Genomic DNA, 17,777 nt, shown 5'->3' with positions numbered 1-17,777 from the left:
TGGGTGGGTGAGTGGGCTGATGGTTGAGGTTGTAAAAGGGTGAGGAGATAGAAGATGGATAAAAGGAAAGAAGGAAGGAAGTAAGGGTAAGAGAGTGGGTGGATGGGTAGAAAGATGAATGGATAGATGGATGAATGGACAAATGGATGGATGGATGAATGGATGGACAAATGGATGGATGGACTGATGGATGAACAAAATGGATGGATGGACTGATGGATGAACAAGATGGATGGATGGATCAATGGACTGACAGATGAACAAATGGATGGATGGATGGAGAGACGGATGATGAATGGACAAATGGATAGATGGATGGATGGACTGATAGATGAACAAATGGATGGATGGATGGATGGACAAATGGATAGACAGATGGATGGAGAGATGGATGATGAATGGACAAATGGATAGATGGATGATGAATGATGAATAGACAAATGGATGGATGAGAATGGACAACGGATGGATGAACAAATGGACAGATGGATGGATGGATGGATGGATGATGGATGGATGGAAAAATGGATGGATAGATGGATGGATGGATGGATGATGAACGGACAAATGGATGGATGGATGGATGAACAAATGGATGGATAATGGATGGACAAATGGATAGATGATGGATGGATGGACAAATGGATGGATGATGGATGGATGGATGGATGGATGGACAAATGGATGGATGGACTGATGGATGAACAAGATGGATGGATGGACAAATGGATGGATGGATGGACAAATGGATGGATGATGGATGGACAAATGGATAGATGGATGGATGGACTGATAGATGAACAAATGGATGGATGGATGGATGATGAACGGACAAATGGATGGATGGATGGATGAACAAATGGATGGATAATGGATGGACAAATGGATAGATGATGGATGGATGGACAAATGGATAGGTGGATGATGGATGGATGGATGGACAAATGGATGGACAGATGAATGGATGGATGGGCAAATGAGTGGATGGATGGGCAAATAGATGAATGATGGATGGACAAATGGATAGATGGATGGATGGACTGATAGATGAACAAATGGATGGATGGATGGATGGATGGACAAATGGATAGACAGATGGATGGAGAGATGGATGATGAATGGACAAATAGATAGATGGATGATGAATGATGAATAGACAAATGGATGGATGAGAATGGACAATGGATGGATGAACAAATGGACAGATGGATGGATGGATGATGAATGGACAAATGGATAGACGGATGATGAACGGACAAATGGATGGATGGATGAACAAATGGATGGATAATGGATGGACAAATGGATAGATGATGGATGGATGGACAAATGGATAGGTGGATGGATGATGGATGGATGGATGGACAAATGGATGGACGGATGATGAACGGACAAATGGATGGATGGATGGATGAACAAATGGATGGATAATGGATGGACAAATGGATAGATGATGGATGGATGGACAAATGGATAGGTGGATGGATGATGGATGGATGGACGGACAAATGGATGGACAGATGAATGGATGGATGGGCAAATGAGTGGATGGATGGGCAAATAGATGAATGATGGATGGACAAATGGATGATGGATGGATGGATGGATGGACAAGTGGATGGATGGATGTATAGACGGATGAATGGACAAAAGAATGCATGGATATATGGATTAACAAATGGATGGACAAATGGATTGATGATGGACGGACAAATGGATGGATGATGGATGGATGGACAAATGGATGGATAGATGGATGGATGGATGGACAAATGGATGGATAATAGATGGACAAATGGAAGGATGATGGATGCATGAATGGATGCATAGATGGACAAATGGATAGATGGATGGACAAATAGATGGATGGGTGGACAAAAGAATGGATGGATGGATGAATGAACAAATGGATGGATGGGTAGACAAATGGATGATGGATGGATAGATGGGTAGACGGATGGATGGATGGTGGATGAACAAATGAATGGCTAATGGATGGACAAATGAATGGATAATGGATGGACAAATGGATGGATGGATGATGGATGAATGGACAAATGGATGGATGATGGATGGATGGACAAATGGATGGATGGATGGATGGGATGGATGGATGAACAGACAGATGGATGGCTGGATAGATGGACAAAAGGATGGATGGATGGATGGATGGAAGGGCAAGTGGATGGATGGGTGATGGGATGATGGGTGGATGGATGGACAAAAGGATGAAGGAATAGATGGATGGATGGATGGTGGATGGATAGCTGACGGATGGATGATGGATGATGGATGAATGGCTGGATGGATGAGGGATGGATGGACAAAAAGAAGGAACTGAAGGAAAGAGGGAGAGGGAGGGATGGGAAGGAAGGTGAGGGGACAGATGGGTGTTAAGTGAGTGGGGGGTGACTGAATAGAGGATGGTGATGAGATGAAGCACTTCCCTCTCCGGTCACCACACTGCTAAGGCAAATACCCTGGGGAGGCTCCCACCATAGGTTCCATGTTCTTTCCTCACTGGGACAGGATGCCCCTCCCCAGACAGTAGAGACCAGGGCCATGTGGGAAACACAGGGGTCCCACCTGGCCGAGACAATGAGGATGCCCTTCCCCTGCTTCCTGCGGGGAGGTTCCATGCCCCACACACCCACCCCGCAGGCCGAGAACCCTCCAGATGGGGAGTCCTACTAGTGCCCCCCTACGTCCACCCAGCAGGCCAAGAACTCTCCGGAAGGGGAGTCATACTCCTCTTCTTCTTGCGCCTCCTCTTGCTCTTCTTGCCCAGGGCTACAGAGCACTCGGAGCGCACGGAGGCACTGTGGATGCTGGCGCTGTCGAAGTCCGACTCCTCCCTCTCATCTTCTTCACTCTACAGGGGAAGACAAGGTCCTGTAATCCCAGGGCCTCACCCAGAAGGCTTCGCTGGCCTGGGCAGTGTGGGGTGGGACAAAGCACAGAAGAGGCTCTGGAGACACAGTACTCTCTGCAATTCGCCTCAGCCCCCCACACAGCTGAAAACCTCACATTACAGCCTACCTGTCCAGCCTGATGTCCCACCACCCACCCAGAGCCCTGCTCTCCAGCCTCAGACACTTCCCACAATTTCCACATCTGAACAGCTCCCCAGGCCCTGCCCTCCATCCTGCCAAACTCCTAAACATCCTTCAAGGGGCAGCCCTAGGGACACCTCCTCCAAGGAGTCTTCCCAGATCTCTCCTTTACTGGACCTATCGTGACTGCCTGTGTGCCAGGTCTGGCCTGTCCCGTCTGACTGGTACATCACGGACTCTCCACCAGCAAACATGCCTGCCAGGTGACAAGTGCTACAGGACCATGGCCCGCCATGGCTGAGCAGAGGGCCTGGCACACAGTAGGTGCTCAATAAATATCTGCTAAGCTGAACTGGACCATCAGCTCCAGGGTGGCCATACCTTCTCTCCATGCTCCCCTCCAGACCTGACACTGGCTTCTGCCAAGGGGCAGGGAAAGAGCTTCCAACTCCACCCCACTGCAGGGTGGGGGTGAGGTGAAGGAGGCAGCTACCTATGGGGGTGAGGAGGGTGAATGCCCCTCACACTCACAGAGAAAGGGGGGCCCCAAGGTTGAGTAAGACCTGGGCTTAGCATCTGAGCCTAGGCCCAGAGCTGGCCCTGAGGACAGGAGGAGGTAACTGGGACTCCAGCCAGCCTGATCCTGCCCGTATGCCACTTCTCTAGGGTCCAGCCCCATCCAACTACTCCCCCGAGAGCTGACCTGGGCGCTGGGCAGCCAGGCCCCACCAGGACAGATTCCTCCACCTGCTGCCCAAATGGAGCTACAGCTGTGGACAGCAGGAGCCATGACCGAGCTCCCGGCTCAGGAGGGTGAGCCAGGGGAGCACTCGCTGCCCAGAGTCCAAGTCAGAAGGGTCCTTGGAAGGATTCAGTCTAAACCCCTCATCACACAAATGGAGAAACTGAGGTCCAGTACATCTGCACGTAGACTGGAAGGAGAGTAGGGGAGGGGTGCAACCTGCCCCAGCTAGTTTGTAATGAACTGAAGGCCCTCGCCTGGCCCCTGCATGCTCACATGCAGACACACATGCTGCAAACGCACACACAAGTGCACACACGCACACACTTACCGAGGAGCCTTTCTTCCTCTTGTTGCTGATCCCTCCAAAGCGGAACTTGAGCCCGGCCATCTTTTTCCCTTTGCCCTTTTTCTTCCCATCTTTGGAGCCTTTGATCTTCTTCCTCACTCCAGGCCCTGAAAAACAGTGGTAATGATAGCCAACCACTGCCACCACTGATGGCCTGCTTCCTGCCATCATCTCACTGAGCTCCCGGTTACACAATAAGGAAAGGGTCATTTCTACCATCACCCCTTTTCAGACAAGATGCCTCTAGCTTGGAGAGGTGAAGCCCTTGCTTAAAATCACACAGCAAATGAGGCAAAAACTAGACGACGGCTCTGCCCAGAGGCTGCTCTGACCACCTTGCTGCACCTCGTCCATGACCCACAGAAAAGTGGCTGTCTTGGGAGGAGCCCCTATACTGTCCCCAACCACTGAAAGGAGGCACCAGCCATCCCCCACAGCCAGCAGGGCCACTGAAGGCACAGCCGCCCACCTGTGGTCCATGCCTGAGCCCCCAAAGGATGTCCTGGGGCCAAAAGGCCTTTGCCCACCTGCTAGCCAGGTAATGTTGGTCCCACCCAAGACTGCCCCACCTCTGCCAGTCAACCCCAGCAAGGGCCAGCAGGGTTGAGGCTGTTTTTATGGAGCTGGCCACAGGGCAATTAGCTACCCGGGGAGTAATGACCCGGGAAGGAAGGGGGGCCTGGAGGCAGGGATGCACACCCCACAGAGGCAGCCTCTCCCCAGGCCCTCCTCTGGCCACACCACACACAGGGACGTGGAGCTAGGAGCCCAGCTGCACCCTCCATGGCGCCATGGAAAATCTATTTCAATTTTCCAAGCTCTGAATAGGCAGCTCATGGAATCAATAGCTCAGCAGCTGGAGCCCGAGAGGAAACGAGAAAACAAGGCAGGCTGGGCCTACAGCGGCGGGCCGGGAGCCCCTCCCGAGATCCTGATGGCCCAGACAGAGCAAGACAGGGAACAGACTCTGACCATTGTCACTTCGCCCGCCAGCCTCCCTTCCAAGACTTGGCATGGTGGTATCAGACACAGCACCCCAGAAACTAAAGCTCCTTGGGGCTGAAAGAAGGGATCCCCAGAGCCCCCTCAGCCCCTTCCATCAAAACCCAAATCAGCAGGACACGGTGGTTCATGCCTGCAAGCCCAGCACTTTGGGAGGCTGAGGTGGGCGGATCACCTGAGGTCAGGAGTTCCAAGAACAGCCTGGCCAACACGGCGAAACCCCGTCTCTACTAAAAATACAAAAAATTAGCCAGGTGTGGTGGTGCACTCCTGTAATCCTAGCTACTCAGGAAGCTGAGGCAGGAAAATTGCTTGACCCCAGAAGGCGGAGGTTGCAGTGAGCAGAGATCGTGCCACTGTACTCCAGCCTGGACGACAGAGTGAGAGTCTGTCAAAAAAAAAAAAAAAATCAGGGCACCCAGGAAAGCTGAGATGCAGGTGACTGACAGCCCCTGGGGAGAGCAATGTCCCCAGCCTCCAAGAGGCCAGAAACCCCCACCCAGAAACCTCCCTCCCCAGGGCCTTCAAGTCACAGGGGGCCTCTGCTGCCCCCATCCTCCCCACCCAGACGCCCAGCCACTGAGGCAGAATTTGGATCTCGACCTCTTTCCAGGCCTGTCCCAGAACAGCCTCCCTGGGAAGCCAGACCTGGCCATGCCCAGTCCCTCCAACTCCTGCCTGCTTCCCGGATCCTAAAGCTGGAGAGGCAGGGCCTCCACGCTCCACGCTGGCCGAGGGCCTGGAGAACAACCCTGCATGCACACAGTGGGTGTGCAGACAAGAGGGAGAGACGGGCTCAACTGGGGCCTCCTCCTCCTCCCCAGGAACAGCACAGGCTGAAACCCAAGAGCCTGCCAACTCTCAGAAACCGGGGCTGGAGTGGCTCCACTCTGTGTACCTCTGTTCTTGCCCTCCCTCCAGGCCCACATCAGGGGCACCTCCTGGCTGGCCAGGCTCAAACCTCCCAAACCTCTGCCCACATCATCACCTCTGCTTCTCCACCAGCCCCAAAAGGTAGTCAGGCACAAAAGAGGCGAGGGATGCTGCCTCGCTGCTGAGAAAGGACCGAGCAATCCAAGGTCACATAGGCACAGAGCCATCGATAAGGAGCACCCCAGTTGCCCCTCCCTGCCCGCGTCTGCCCTGTGGTTTCTCCTATAGGGTCTGAGGGGGATCTCTTCCCAGCAGGACTAGGTGCCCACTCACCCCCAGCCTTACCTTTGCCCTCCTTGGTCTTGGCTTTGCGGATAAGCACGGGCTGGGGCACCTGTGGGGGGCTGACGGCTAGCGGAGGGGAGATGGTGACTGTCTCTACAGCCGCAGCCACTGCCGCCGCCGCTGCCGCTGCTGAGCTGCCCTTGAAGGGGTTGTTGGCGCTGAACTCCCGCCACTTGGCACCCAGGACAGTCATCATTTTGGACATGGGAATCTTCGGGTTCTTCTTGGCAATGAGTGGCCTGTGGGGGGAGAGGCAGGAGGGTGAGGGCGGGGCCAGGTGAGATGAGAGGCCCACCCTAGCCCCGGCAGGACCGACCCCTCTGCCACGCATGCGATCTATGGCAGCAACCCCAGGTTCCTGATTAGAGAAACTATGCGGGAAACCCACTGACCACAGCCCACCCCCAAAACCCCCACTTCCTGTCCACACCCACAGCCCACCCCCAAAACCCCCCGCTTCCTGTCCACACCCACAGCCCACCCCCAAAACACCCCCGCTTCCTGGCCACACCCACAGCCCACCCCCAAAACACCCCCGCTTCCTGGCCACACCCACAGCCCACCCCCAAAACACCCCCGCTTCCTGGCCACACCCACAGCCCACCCCCAAAACACCCCCGCTTCCTGGCCACACCCACTGCCCACCCCCAAAACACCCCCGCTTCCTGGCCACACCCACAGCCCACCCCCAAAACACCCCCGCTTCCTGGCCACACCCACTGCCCACCCCCAGAACACCCCGGCTTCCTGGCCACACCCACTGCCCACCCCCAGAACACCCCGGCTTCCTGTCCACACAGTTGGTGATTTTCTCATCGGGTTTTCAGGCCTTGCAAGACTTGGGGGGCCACAGAGGGGCTACAGTTGGCCTCGGGGTCTCTGTCCCACCTCTACCAGAGCTGAGAGGCCATGGTGGTGAAAGACCCCCCAGGAAAGACTGGAACCACCTCCCGCAATGGGAAGAGACTCCAGGGCCCAGGGGCAGGGCCCACAAGGGAAGGCCTGGAGGTCTGTTAACATGAAGGGATCCTGCCCCCTCCCTCCAGCTCCCCCAGGTTGCTGAGTCGGCCTGACAGAGCCCACCCCTACCACAGACACCTGGGCTTCATTCCTCCACCTCCCTCCCGACTTGGTACCACCAGAGGATGCTCCGGCCTTGAGAACAGCCTTGGTGCCTGGCCCACCTGAGGAACTGGCTGAAGGCCTTGTAGTTGGTCAGCGTGTGGTAGTCCTCCTCCGAGAACAGGTAGTCCACGTCGTCCAGGCCCCACTCAGCCATGAGCTGCCCCGAGGACTTGGGCTCCTGCAGAGACCCAGGCCAGAAGTAGAGTTGTTGAGGGGCCTTCTAACCTGTACCCCCATCCCTGCCTAGGAGGCTTCGGCACAGGGGAGAGAGGAGGGGTCCTGTCTGCAATGTAACTGGACCATTCTCACCCACCCTGGGAAACACTCAAGCCCTGCAGCCCCGCAGCCCCGCAGCTCCCAATCTGTGCCGTGTCTCAGATGCCAGCCCATGGGAGTGCAGGCAAAGTGTTCGATGTCAGGGTTTGGGGAGAGGCCATGTGTGTGCCCAGAGCCTCCAGAAAGGGAAATCAGCCAGGTGTGGGAAAGGAGACTGGACACCTGAGACCAGGCCCCCATCCTGAGACAGGGCTGCCCAACCGGCCTCGGGACACCAGGGCATGACAACAGAACTCGCCCTCTGGGGGGACTGCATTCTGGGGATTTGGACAGCAGGACAGCATGGTGCCCTAAAGACAGGAAGACACTCCTGATAAGGACACAGGGCTACAGGGCTTCCTAAGTCACTTTAGAAAGACATGAAGCCTCCAGGCCGGGGGTGATGGCTCACACCCGTAATCTCAACATGTTGGGAGGCCAACGCAGACAGATCATTTGAGGTCAGGAGTTCAAAATCAGCCTGGCCAACATGCTGAAACCCCGTCTCTACTAAAATACAAAAATTAGCTGGGTGTGTTGGTGTAATCCCAGCTATTCAGGAGCCTGAGGAAGGAGAATCACTTGAACTCAGGAGGCGGAGGTTGCAGTCAGCTGAGCTGGCGCCACTGCACTCCAGCCTGGGTGGCAGAGCGAGATTCTGTCTCAAAAAAAAAAAAAGACATGAAGCCTCCCCAGGGTGCCAGGTATAGCCACGTCAGCCCTGTGAAGGGCAGGACACTGCCAGTTCCCAGTGAAAGGAAAGTATACTCTGCTGAGGCAGGGGCATGGGACCATGGGCCAGCTGGGGACACAGCCCCGAGAGGGTCCAACTATTGCTGAGGCCTGGGGTGGGGGAACATCCCAGGGGCACAGTGTGTTCTCAAGAGAGCTAGCCCAGGGGTCAGGTGACCAGATGAACAGGCAGCCCGGGCTGGCAGGGCTCAGAAACGGAGGTGCTGGCTGTGGGCATGGGCTGGTTCTGATCCTGGCTCTACCACATACCAGTGGTGAGAGGTGGACAAGTTACTTAACTTTCCTGCCTCAGTTTCCCCATCTGTAAAATGAAGATAATGGTACACTGCCTTGCAGAACAGAATGAGTTAGTGCAGGTGCTTGGAACAGGGTGTGTCAAAATGTGTTAGTAATTGCTAGCACCCAACCCACCTGCCTTCCTCCTTCCCCAACATCCCACTTCTTCCAGGCAGCCCTGAGCTGCCCCTACTCAACCTGATACATTAGGCCAATCAGTACACACCACTCCTAGGCCAAAGTCTGGTCAGGCCAGTCATGTCTTAAGCCAGTCCAATCAGGGGAATGCTGGTCTCCTGCTTGCACACCTGGACACGGGAGGCCTGCTCTCCCTCCTGCTGGAGGGGACCAAGAAGCCCCGAGCTGCTGCTGCCCTCATTCTCAGCCACAAGAGTGCTCAGCCACGAGGGTGTCTGGCCTAAGCCCAACACTGACACAGCAGAGGCAGGTGAATGATGCAAAGAAACAGCCTCTGATAACACCACTGGGTCCTACAACCCCAATGCCCCTTGCCTCTCAGTTCTCAGGGCCCTGATTCCACACATCCCTCTACGACCTAGGCCCCAGAGCTGAGCTTCTGCTCCTGCAAAAGAAGGCTGCCCTGAGCGTCTCCCAGCACTGAGAACCAGTCTGCCTGTCCAGGCTGAGAGGCCTCCAGAGCCCATTCTTGCCTCCTGTTCTGTGACAGCTCAGAGAAGTCCCCAGACGAGGCCCCCTCTGTGGCTGACCTGCCCCCATGGACACACATAGCTGTTCCTGATGGCACACGGACCCCTTGGCCCCCACCCAGGACAGCAGAGCAGCAGGTCAGCGAGGGGATGATACTGTTACGGGGTGACCCTGAATCACTCCCTTAAGTGAAGCTTTCAGAACTGCCAACCCTGCAGCAGTGATCTGTCTCCGGTGACTCACAACACTCCACTGACTCCCGAAATCACCCCGGGTGTCAGGACACCGCCAGGAAGAATCGCTCCTCCTCTGGCACCTCCCAACTTCAGTTATTCACATTCATGATTTCCGCCTCACCCAACAGCAACTGTACTAATATTTACAGAGCGTTTATCTTTAAATCCACGGCCAGCCCAAACTGAGCCTCGGTGTCTCATAAAAGAACAAAGGGAGCACAGTGTTCCTGGATGGCACTGTCACTCGCCCGCTGCCTATCCACCAGCCTCACCCCTGGCCTCTCCGCCTCCCCAAGGAGCCCCAAGGTGCAGCCTCTGAGACTTCAGAGCACCTCAGCATGACCATAAAGGCCTGGCTTACTTCACATCATTTCCCATGTTCCTGGGGATGCTGGGCCCGGGGGAGAGCTGGCCCATCTCTGTAACTGCTGTGCCCCGCATGCACTAGGAGACTCTGAGAATGCCTGCTTGGGCAGGATTTCAGGACACAAGTTCCCTTCCTACCATAAACAAAGCTGTCCAGCACTTCTTGTGGCAAAGAATCCATTTGTTGTTTTATTTTCCCAAATCGCTCCAAGCAAGAGGTTCCTGACACTAAACTGGAGCTCACACTATCTATCACTCTCCCCAGAAATAGCTGCTCACTCGTGCGGGCAAGCTGTTGGCAGAGCAGCCAGTACATCAGAAGATGCTGCACGATCTCCGCCACTGAGCCCTAAATTTCATCTATCCTTACTGTGCGTGCACACACGCACACACGAGAGCACACACGCTCATGGCTCCATCTTCAGGTCAGGTGGGAAAGGACACTCTGGCCCTTCGGACTCAGGCTCTCAGGTCAGAAGGCAGAGAACAGGCTGGGCGCAGTGGCTCACGCCTGTAATCCCAACACTTTGGGAGGCTGAAGCGGATGGATCACCTGAGGCCAGGAGTTCAAGACCAGCCTGGCCAACATGGCTAAACCCCATCTCTACTAAAAATACAAAAGTTAGCTGGGCGTGGTGATGCGTGCCTGTAGTACCAGCTACTTGGAAGGCTAAGGCAGGAGCCACTGCACTCCAGTCTGGGCAACAGAGCAAAACTCCATCTAAAAAAAAAAAAAAAAAAAAAAACAGGCTGGGCACTGTGGCTCATGCCTGTAATTCCAGCACTTTGGGAGGCTGAGGCAGCTGGATCACGAGGTCAAGAGATGGAGACCATCCTGGTCAACATGGTGAAATCCCATCTCTACTAAACATACAAAAATTAGCCAGGCATGGTGGCATGCACCTGTAGTCCCAGCTACTTGGGAGGCTGAGGCAGGAGGATCACTTGAATCTGGGAGGCAGAGGTTGCAGTAAGCGGAGGTCGCACCACTGCACTCCAGCCTGGCAACAGAGCGAGACTCCATCTCACAAAAGAAAACAAAAAAACCATATAGGCAAGAGGCTCTGCCCCTCCAAGGGGGATGTCCCTCTGTCCCCCCAGCCAGGCCTCCATAGTCACCTTTAAACATCCGTCATCATTATCATCCTCATCCTCATCCTTCTTTTTTCGCTTGGCTTTTTTCTCCTTCTTGTCCTTGAGTTTCTTCTTCTTCTTTTTATTTGGGGAGTAGTCACTACCCTCACTCTCCGACTTCTCTTCCAGATCCTCTTCATTCTCTGATAGCTCATCATTGCTTCCCTGGAAAAGAAGGGGGACAGTGAGGGCAACAGAGGCCTCACAAACATCCAGAGTCCTGGGTGGCAGGATGGCCCTGAAAGCTACTTCCTGGCCCACGCTGGGGATCGGTCATCATAAGTGACCACTGCTCACAGCTCAACCCCAAAGCCCAGCCAAAGGGGCAACCCCAAGCCAGCCTAAGCCAAGTCTTGTCCCCAGGGTCTATGCCACAGAAAGCAGTAGAGCCTGCAGATGAGGCAAGGTGAGGCTCTGGTGAGAGCAGGCTTCTCCATCGGCAAGCTCAGCTTGGCCCACTCCGGCAGCCCTGCGGGTGAACTCAGGCTCTGCTTCAGTCATCATCGGGCTTCTATGGACTTTGGAGGCTGAACCAGTTTTACATGACGGGGCATGGACCCAGGAGCCGGCGTTGGAGGATGTGGTCCCAGAATCAAAAAGTGAAGTGCACAGGAAGAGCGCCAGCCAGGGAAGGGCCCCAGCCAGAGAAGAAAAAGCCCCAGCCAGGGAAGGACCTCAGCAAAAGAAGAAAGAGCCCCAGCCAGGGAAGAAAGAGCCCCAGCCAGGGAAGAAAGAGCCCCAGCCAGGGAAGAAAGAGCCCCAGCCAGGGAAGGGCCCCAGCTGGGGAAGAAAGAGCCCCAGCCAGGGAAGAAAGAGCCCCAGCCAGGGAAGGGCCTCAGCCGGGGAAGGAAGAGCCCCAGCCAGGGAAGGGCCCCAGCCAGGGAAGGGCCCCAGCCAGAGAAGGGCCCCAACCGGAGAAGGGCCATTGCATCTCGGGCCCCAGTGCCACAGCTCTCTGCTTAAGTTCACATCCCATGGAACTGCGTCCGTCAGGTGAAACCTGTAATTAATGCAGCATGCACATCCCAGTTTTCTCCATGTGCGGACTCTGCAGACACTGCTACGGATGGCACAAGCCCACCTTCCCCCACTTCCATCCCAGCCTGGCCTCTTCCTCTCCATACGAGACAAGGTAATTTAGGCAGCTCTTAAGCTTAGCTTCCTTGATTTAGTTTCCTGTCTGTACAGGCAGAAAATGGCTCATTTATATGGAGATAAGGGCGTTTACAACCACAGCACCCCACGAGAGAGGTGCTGCCCCTCGGAGAAAGTGGTTTACTTGTGGCCTTTAGAGATGCAAGTCGCAAGTCGACTGGCGAAGCCCTCCACAGCCACTTCCCAGGGAGGGGCCGGGCAGCAGGGCCATGATCCCCTGCTGTGCGCAGGGCTTGCTATGCACAGGACTGCCATTAACTGTTTTCAGGGTGAGCAGGGAGAGGCAAGGGATGAGATGAAGAGAGAACCAGAGAGATAAAAAATGAGCTCAGGAAACAGCAGTGGCGGGGAGGGAGGATGGAGGAAAGAGGGAGGGAGAGAAGAAGGGAGGGAGAAGGAAAGGAAAGGGTGGCAGAAGGAAAGAGAATGAGGCGGCAGCAAAGGCAGGGGGCCTCCCTGGATAGTCTTGGGAGGCTCCTAGCCCACTTCTGCCCTTTCAGGCCACACTGTCAAAATGGGATGACCTGTCTTTTCCCAGGAGAGTGGCTCCAAACAGGCACATCCAACAGTTAGTGGAGAGGGAGGTGGTCACTGAAGGGGGAGGTGAGGGCCCCCTCCTCTAAGATCCAGCTGGGAAGCACCCCCTCCAACAGGCTGCCTGCACTTCCCCACTCTCCTGGAAGCCCCGCTCCCTCTCCCCTGCCCGCCAACCTCCCTGTTCCCAAACCTCTTAGCCCATTAAGCCGCCAGAGTCAGCGGCACTGCCAGCTGCCAGGCAGCAGGGCCTCTGTGCTCTTTGCTTTTCCGGAACCCGGGTGTTTCCGGGAATACTGACGCGGCCACTGGCTGGGAGCCTACTCTCAAGGCTGGAGGAGATGCTGGGCCCTGGAGCCACAGCTCCCAGGCTCAGCCTCAGTCCTTTGGGGAGGTGGAGGTCAGACAGTGATGTCCATGTCCCCTTGAGGGAGTCAGAGTTTGGCCAGCTTCAAGAGACCGGCCTTCAGGAGATCTGAGAGACACGCTCTCCCGCAGCCCTCACCCCAGCAAAGGTAAGGACAAGGGACAGAGGCCGCCATGAACTTCAGCACCACGGACAGAGGCTGGGGGCTGGACAGAGGAAGGGGCCCTGGGGGCCTTCAGCTGCCAGAGAACAAACCCCACAAACCCACCGAGCGTGAAGTCGGGGGACCCATGGTTAATCCTGCATGGTCTGCCAGTGAGTCCCAGGCTCCCCAGGGAGGCTCTGCCCCCTGCAAGCCTGAGACGTGGGCAAGTCACTGTGGCAACCTAACCTCAGCTTCATCATCTGTGAACTGGGGATGCCAGAAAGGATGGAAACAGGGAGACTGTAAGAAAATGCCTTGAGGCTGAGCGCAGTGGCTCACGCTTGAAATCCCAGCACTTTGAGAGGCCAAGGTGGGTTGATCACCTGAAGTTGGGAGTTCAAGACTAGCCTGACCAACATGGAGAAACTCCGTCTCTACTAAAAAAAATACAAAATTAGCCGGGCATGGTGGCGCATGCCTGTAATTCCAGCTACTCAGGAGGCTGAGGCAGAAGAATCGCTTGAACCTGTGAGGCAGAGGTTGCAGTGAGTCAAGGTCGCGCCACTGCACTCCAGCCTGGGCAATAAAGTGAAACTCCGTCTCAAAAAAAAAAAAAGAAAAGAAAAGAAAAGAAAATGCCTTGAACATCTCTGACATGGGAGAAACCTAAGCACAGAGAAGGAGTGCTCTGAGCCGGGGTGGGGCAGGGTGCACGACGGGACGTGCACCCAGGTCTCTAGGGCTGGGCCGCCTTGCCGTGTCCTGGGCAGGGGACTCGGCCAAGCCAGAGCAGGCTGCAGTGAGAATGACCCTTTTCCCCTGACACCACCACGCCCACGCCCTCCCCACGTGTAGACACCAGAGGCCGCTGTGATTCTGATGATGCCCAGAAAATGCCCAAATGACCCATGATGACCCCAGCTCTGCTTGGAAGCCAAAGATACAGCCAGGATGACAAGCTGGAGGGGACACATCAGAGTCACCCCTACATTTCTGCTGTCGGAATTGGGTTCAAGCTAACTGCACAGAGGCCGCCAGCAGCTGGGCGGCAGCACGATACAGAGGGAGCAGAACCCGGACAAGAAGGGGCTGCTGTGGCAACATCTGTGGGGCGCCGACCCGGCATCTGATGACAAGCAGGCCCCTTGACGACCTGCAGGGGAGACCAGGAGTGGCAGCCCAGGGAGAGCCGGAGGGAGGGAGGGATAGGGAGGGGAAGGCACCTCCAGCAGCCTCCACTGTCTGGCAGGAGCAGCAGCGCACACCAGCTTGGGAGAGTAGGGCTGGCAGAAGGCCACGAGCCCGGCACTGACAGAAGGCTCACCCAGTGTCCACTCAGAGTTAAGTGGCAGGGCAGGAGGGCACAGATCCTTGGTACGGAACGGGCTCAGGTGACGTCGGGCATGTCTGTTGCCCATGTGTGGCCCCTGCCCTGCTGTCACCCACTGGGGCTCAGGCAAGCCAGCAAAGCCCTCATTTCTTGGAAGCAGGTGCACTTTTCTCCCTCCTCCATCCGCCTGCACTGGGGAGAGTCCAGTTGAAGAGAAGGGTCTGACTCCTAAGTCCCCACCTGCCTCCCCTGCCCTGAGCCTCTGCCCTGCCTCCACCACATGGATCCCCCATAGCTGGGCCTCCCACCTGCACCAGATCTCATCGGAGCCCTTCTCCCCTACCAGGGGCTGGCTGAGGGTGACGGTGCAGGGCAGAACCCTGCATCCAGCTGTTTTGACACTCAAGAACTAGGCCTCCTTTTTGTGGTGTTTTTCCAAAATCTCTCCTTGCAGAGAAAGCTGCAAATAGTTCTGAAAACACCTAGCAGAGCAGTGGCCCATCAGCGGGACCTGGAGGGATGAAGCATCATCCAGTGGCAAGAAGGGAAGCAATGATCAAGAACCAGAGATAGATTCGCAGTTCAGTATCTGAAAACATACAGAGAGGCTCATAGACCAAGCCACATGCGGGGGAGGAGACACAGACACAGACCAGTAATTCCCTAACTAAGCCCCCGAACCAACCCAGCCCTAAGGTTTGAGGGCCATCAAACCACACTGCAGGCATGAAGATCCAGATGACAGTTGGCCTTCGACCTGGACACTGACCTTTCGGCTACAGCAGCCTTAGGTGTGACTACAGGGGACGCTCCATCAGCTAGCAGAAGAGTCTTAGTGGATGTGGAGTCCCCACATGGAATCCACCTGCAAAGCTGCCTTGAATGTTATGCCCAGCCTATGTGTGCCAGGAGGCAGGGGCAGGCAGGAGGGGTCTCTGCTCTGAGCCCCCACCCTGCTGAGGGCACAGCATGCGATCAGGCCCTGGGGATCCCAATGGACAGTCCCGCCACCCTTCCTCCTTCCCAGCTCCGCAGATGTTTCTTGGCGGAGGCCTCCCACCTCCATCTCCCTTCCCTCTAGGCCCGATGCTCCGAACACACACCGCATCTCCTGAAAAAGGAGATATTTAAACTCAAAAGGAAGGGTGCAGAGAGTCGGTCATTCTCCATTTGGGGTCCTTCAAGATTGAGAGGGAAAAGGGAAGAATGAAATAGGAGCCTTCCCATTCACGAGTGTTATAAACAGTTATAATTTAGCACTGAATAATTGGTTGCTATGGTAACCGCTGCAGTACAGGTTGAAATCATTTCTCCCTCCTGCGCTCGCTAGGGTCTGACAGGGAGCTTCATCTACATATGCTCAGGTTCCGGCTGCAGCCCGGTTATTTTATGTAAATCAGAATCCACGACTTGCTGCTGGCCTCCCCCCACCAACAAACTGCGGCTTGCGGCCCACCTGCCCTGGTCCCTGCGCCCCGTCATCTTGGAGCCACCTGGTTGGCGGCAGGGAGGGGCAGAGGGGTGAAATCCCCTTGCCTTTATCCTGGGGTGCCAAGTCTGCCAGGCAGGTGGGCAAGGGGGCACCCGGCAGCTGGGCCACAGCATGCTCCAGACCCCCTAAGATCTGACAGCTGGCCCGAGCCAGGCTCTCACACGCAGGGGAGGGGGCACCTCCGGAGGCCTCTTGTCCATCCCAGCCCCCTTCCCCTTCCAAGAACCAGAACTGCATCTCAGCAGAGAGGAGAGAGGGTGAGGAAGGGGTGGAGCGAATGAAAGAGAGGGAGGGAAATAAGGGGAGAGGGGGAAGAGAGAAAAAAGGGCTAAGGAGAGAGAGGAGATGCTGAGAGGTTACCAAGGTGGAAACCAAGCACAGGCCAGAGGGAAGGACCAAGTCTGAGACCCAGAGAGAGACAGACAGGCAAGAGCCAGAGAGAGATGGGGACCTGGACAAAAACCAAAAACATATTTTCAGAGAAAGAAGCGGGAGGGAAGACCTGGGCCAGTTGGAAAAGGGAAGGCTCAGCGTGATCATCGCTCTGGGAATGAGAGTTGGAGAACCAGCCCTCCCAGGCCTCAAAGACCACCTGGTCCCCAGCTCCCAGGCCTCAACACTGTCCAGACGCTGCCCACCCCTCAAGCCTCCTTCCTAGCCAGGGCTGGGGCTGTACCCTGAGCCCAGGATCAGGGAGGGGAGCCAGCCCTACCTGGGGGGGACGGGGGCTTCCACAGGTCTCTGCTGCACCCCACTGGTTCCTTCATCTGCATTTGGGAGCCAGGCTCACCCAGCACAGTGGCCTGAGACCCAGGCCCAGGTGACACTGCCCCTCTTGGCCTAGACTCCCACCCAGCTTCTAACTCAGAGGAGGTAGGCAGGGGTGCACAGGTAGGAGTCCCTGCCATGGACCATGAGGCCTCAGGGTCCTAAAATCCACATCGCCCCAAGCCCATGGAGCCCAGGTGTGAGGAGTGAGGCGGGGACAGCAGCAGAGCAAGATTTCACAGCCTCTGCCAGACAGTGTCAGTGCCTTCATCCCAGGGCCTTGCAGCCCCAGAGCCATCTACCCCCTAGGGGCCCAGCATAAGGACCGACCTCTGGGGCCAGGGGGCAGCAGCCACAGCAGCAGAAGAGGAGGGCAGGGGCTGCAGCAGGGAATTCAGGGAGCCCCTCACCAAAGGAGATGGCTTACAGCCTCTTCTTCCCTGGGGGACCCTCCAGGCACACAATTCCCGCTTCCCCTGTCCTATCTCCACTTCCCCATCAAATAACAAGGACAGGGAGCTTTACCCTCTTTGAGGCCCCGGGGAAGATGCAGGAGCCTCGGAGCGTAGGCCTGGGAGTCTCTGGGGCATGATGGGCCAGGCAGGAGCCTCGACACCCAGCTCCACAGACCCGGGTCCCCCCTTCACCTCACAGATCCTCCCCATGCAGCCCCCATGCTGGCCCAGTGGTAAGGGGGTTCCTGGGAAGGGACAGACACACATCCATCCCCGACGCTGTGCCAGATGGG

General features: G+C 56.0%; 1 protein-coding gene across 1 annotated transcript in view; it reads right to left on the bottom strand.

The window, feature by feature from the left end:
• Window positions 1-17,777, bottom strand: part of CHD5 (chromodomain helicase DNA binding protein 5) — an 82,233-nt gene that overhangs the window by 50,437 nt on the left and 14,019 nt on the right. The window contains 5 exon segments of the mRNA XM_033228610.1: window positions 2,749-2,872; window positions 4,127-4,251; window positions 6,365-6,603; window positions 7,549-7,667; window positions 11,224-11,403. Of these exon segments, the coding sequence (XP_033084501.1) occupies window positions 2,749-2,872; window positions 4,127-4,251; window positions 6,365-6,603; window positions 7,549-7,667; window positions 11,224-11,403 (787 nt within the window).

This window comes from Trachypithecus francoisi, unplaced genomic scaffold (assembly GCF_009764315.1).
Source record: "Trachypithecus francoisi isolate TF-2019V2 unplaced genomic scaffold, Tfra_2.0 Lachesis_group12, whole genome shotgun sequence".
Classification (NCBI taxonomy): Eukaryota; Metazoa; Chordata; class Mammalia; order Primates; family Cercopithecidae; genus Trachypithecus; species Trachypithecus francoisi.
This window is presented reverse-complemented; position numbering and strand designations above follow the sequence as displayed.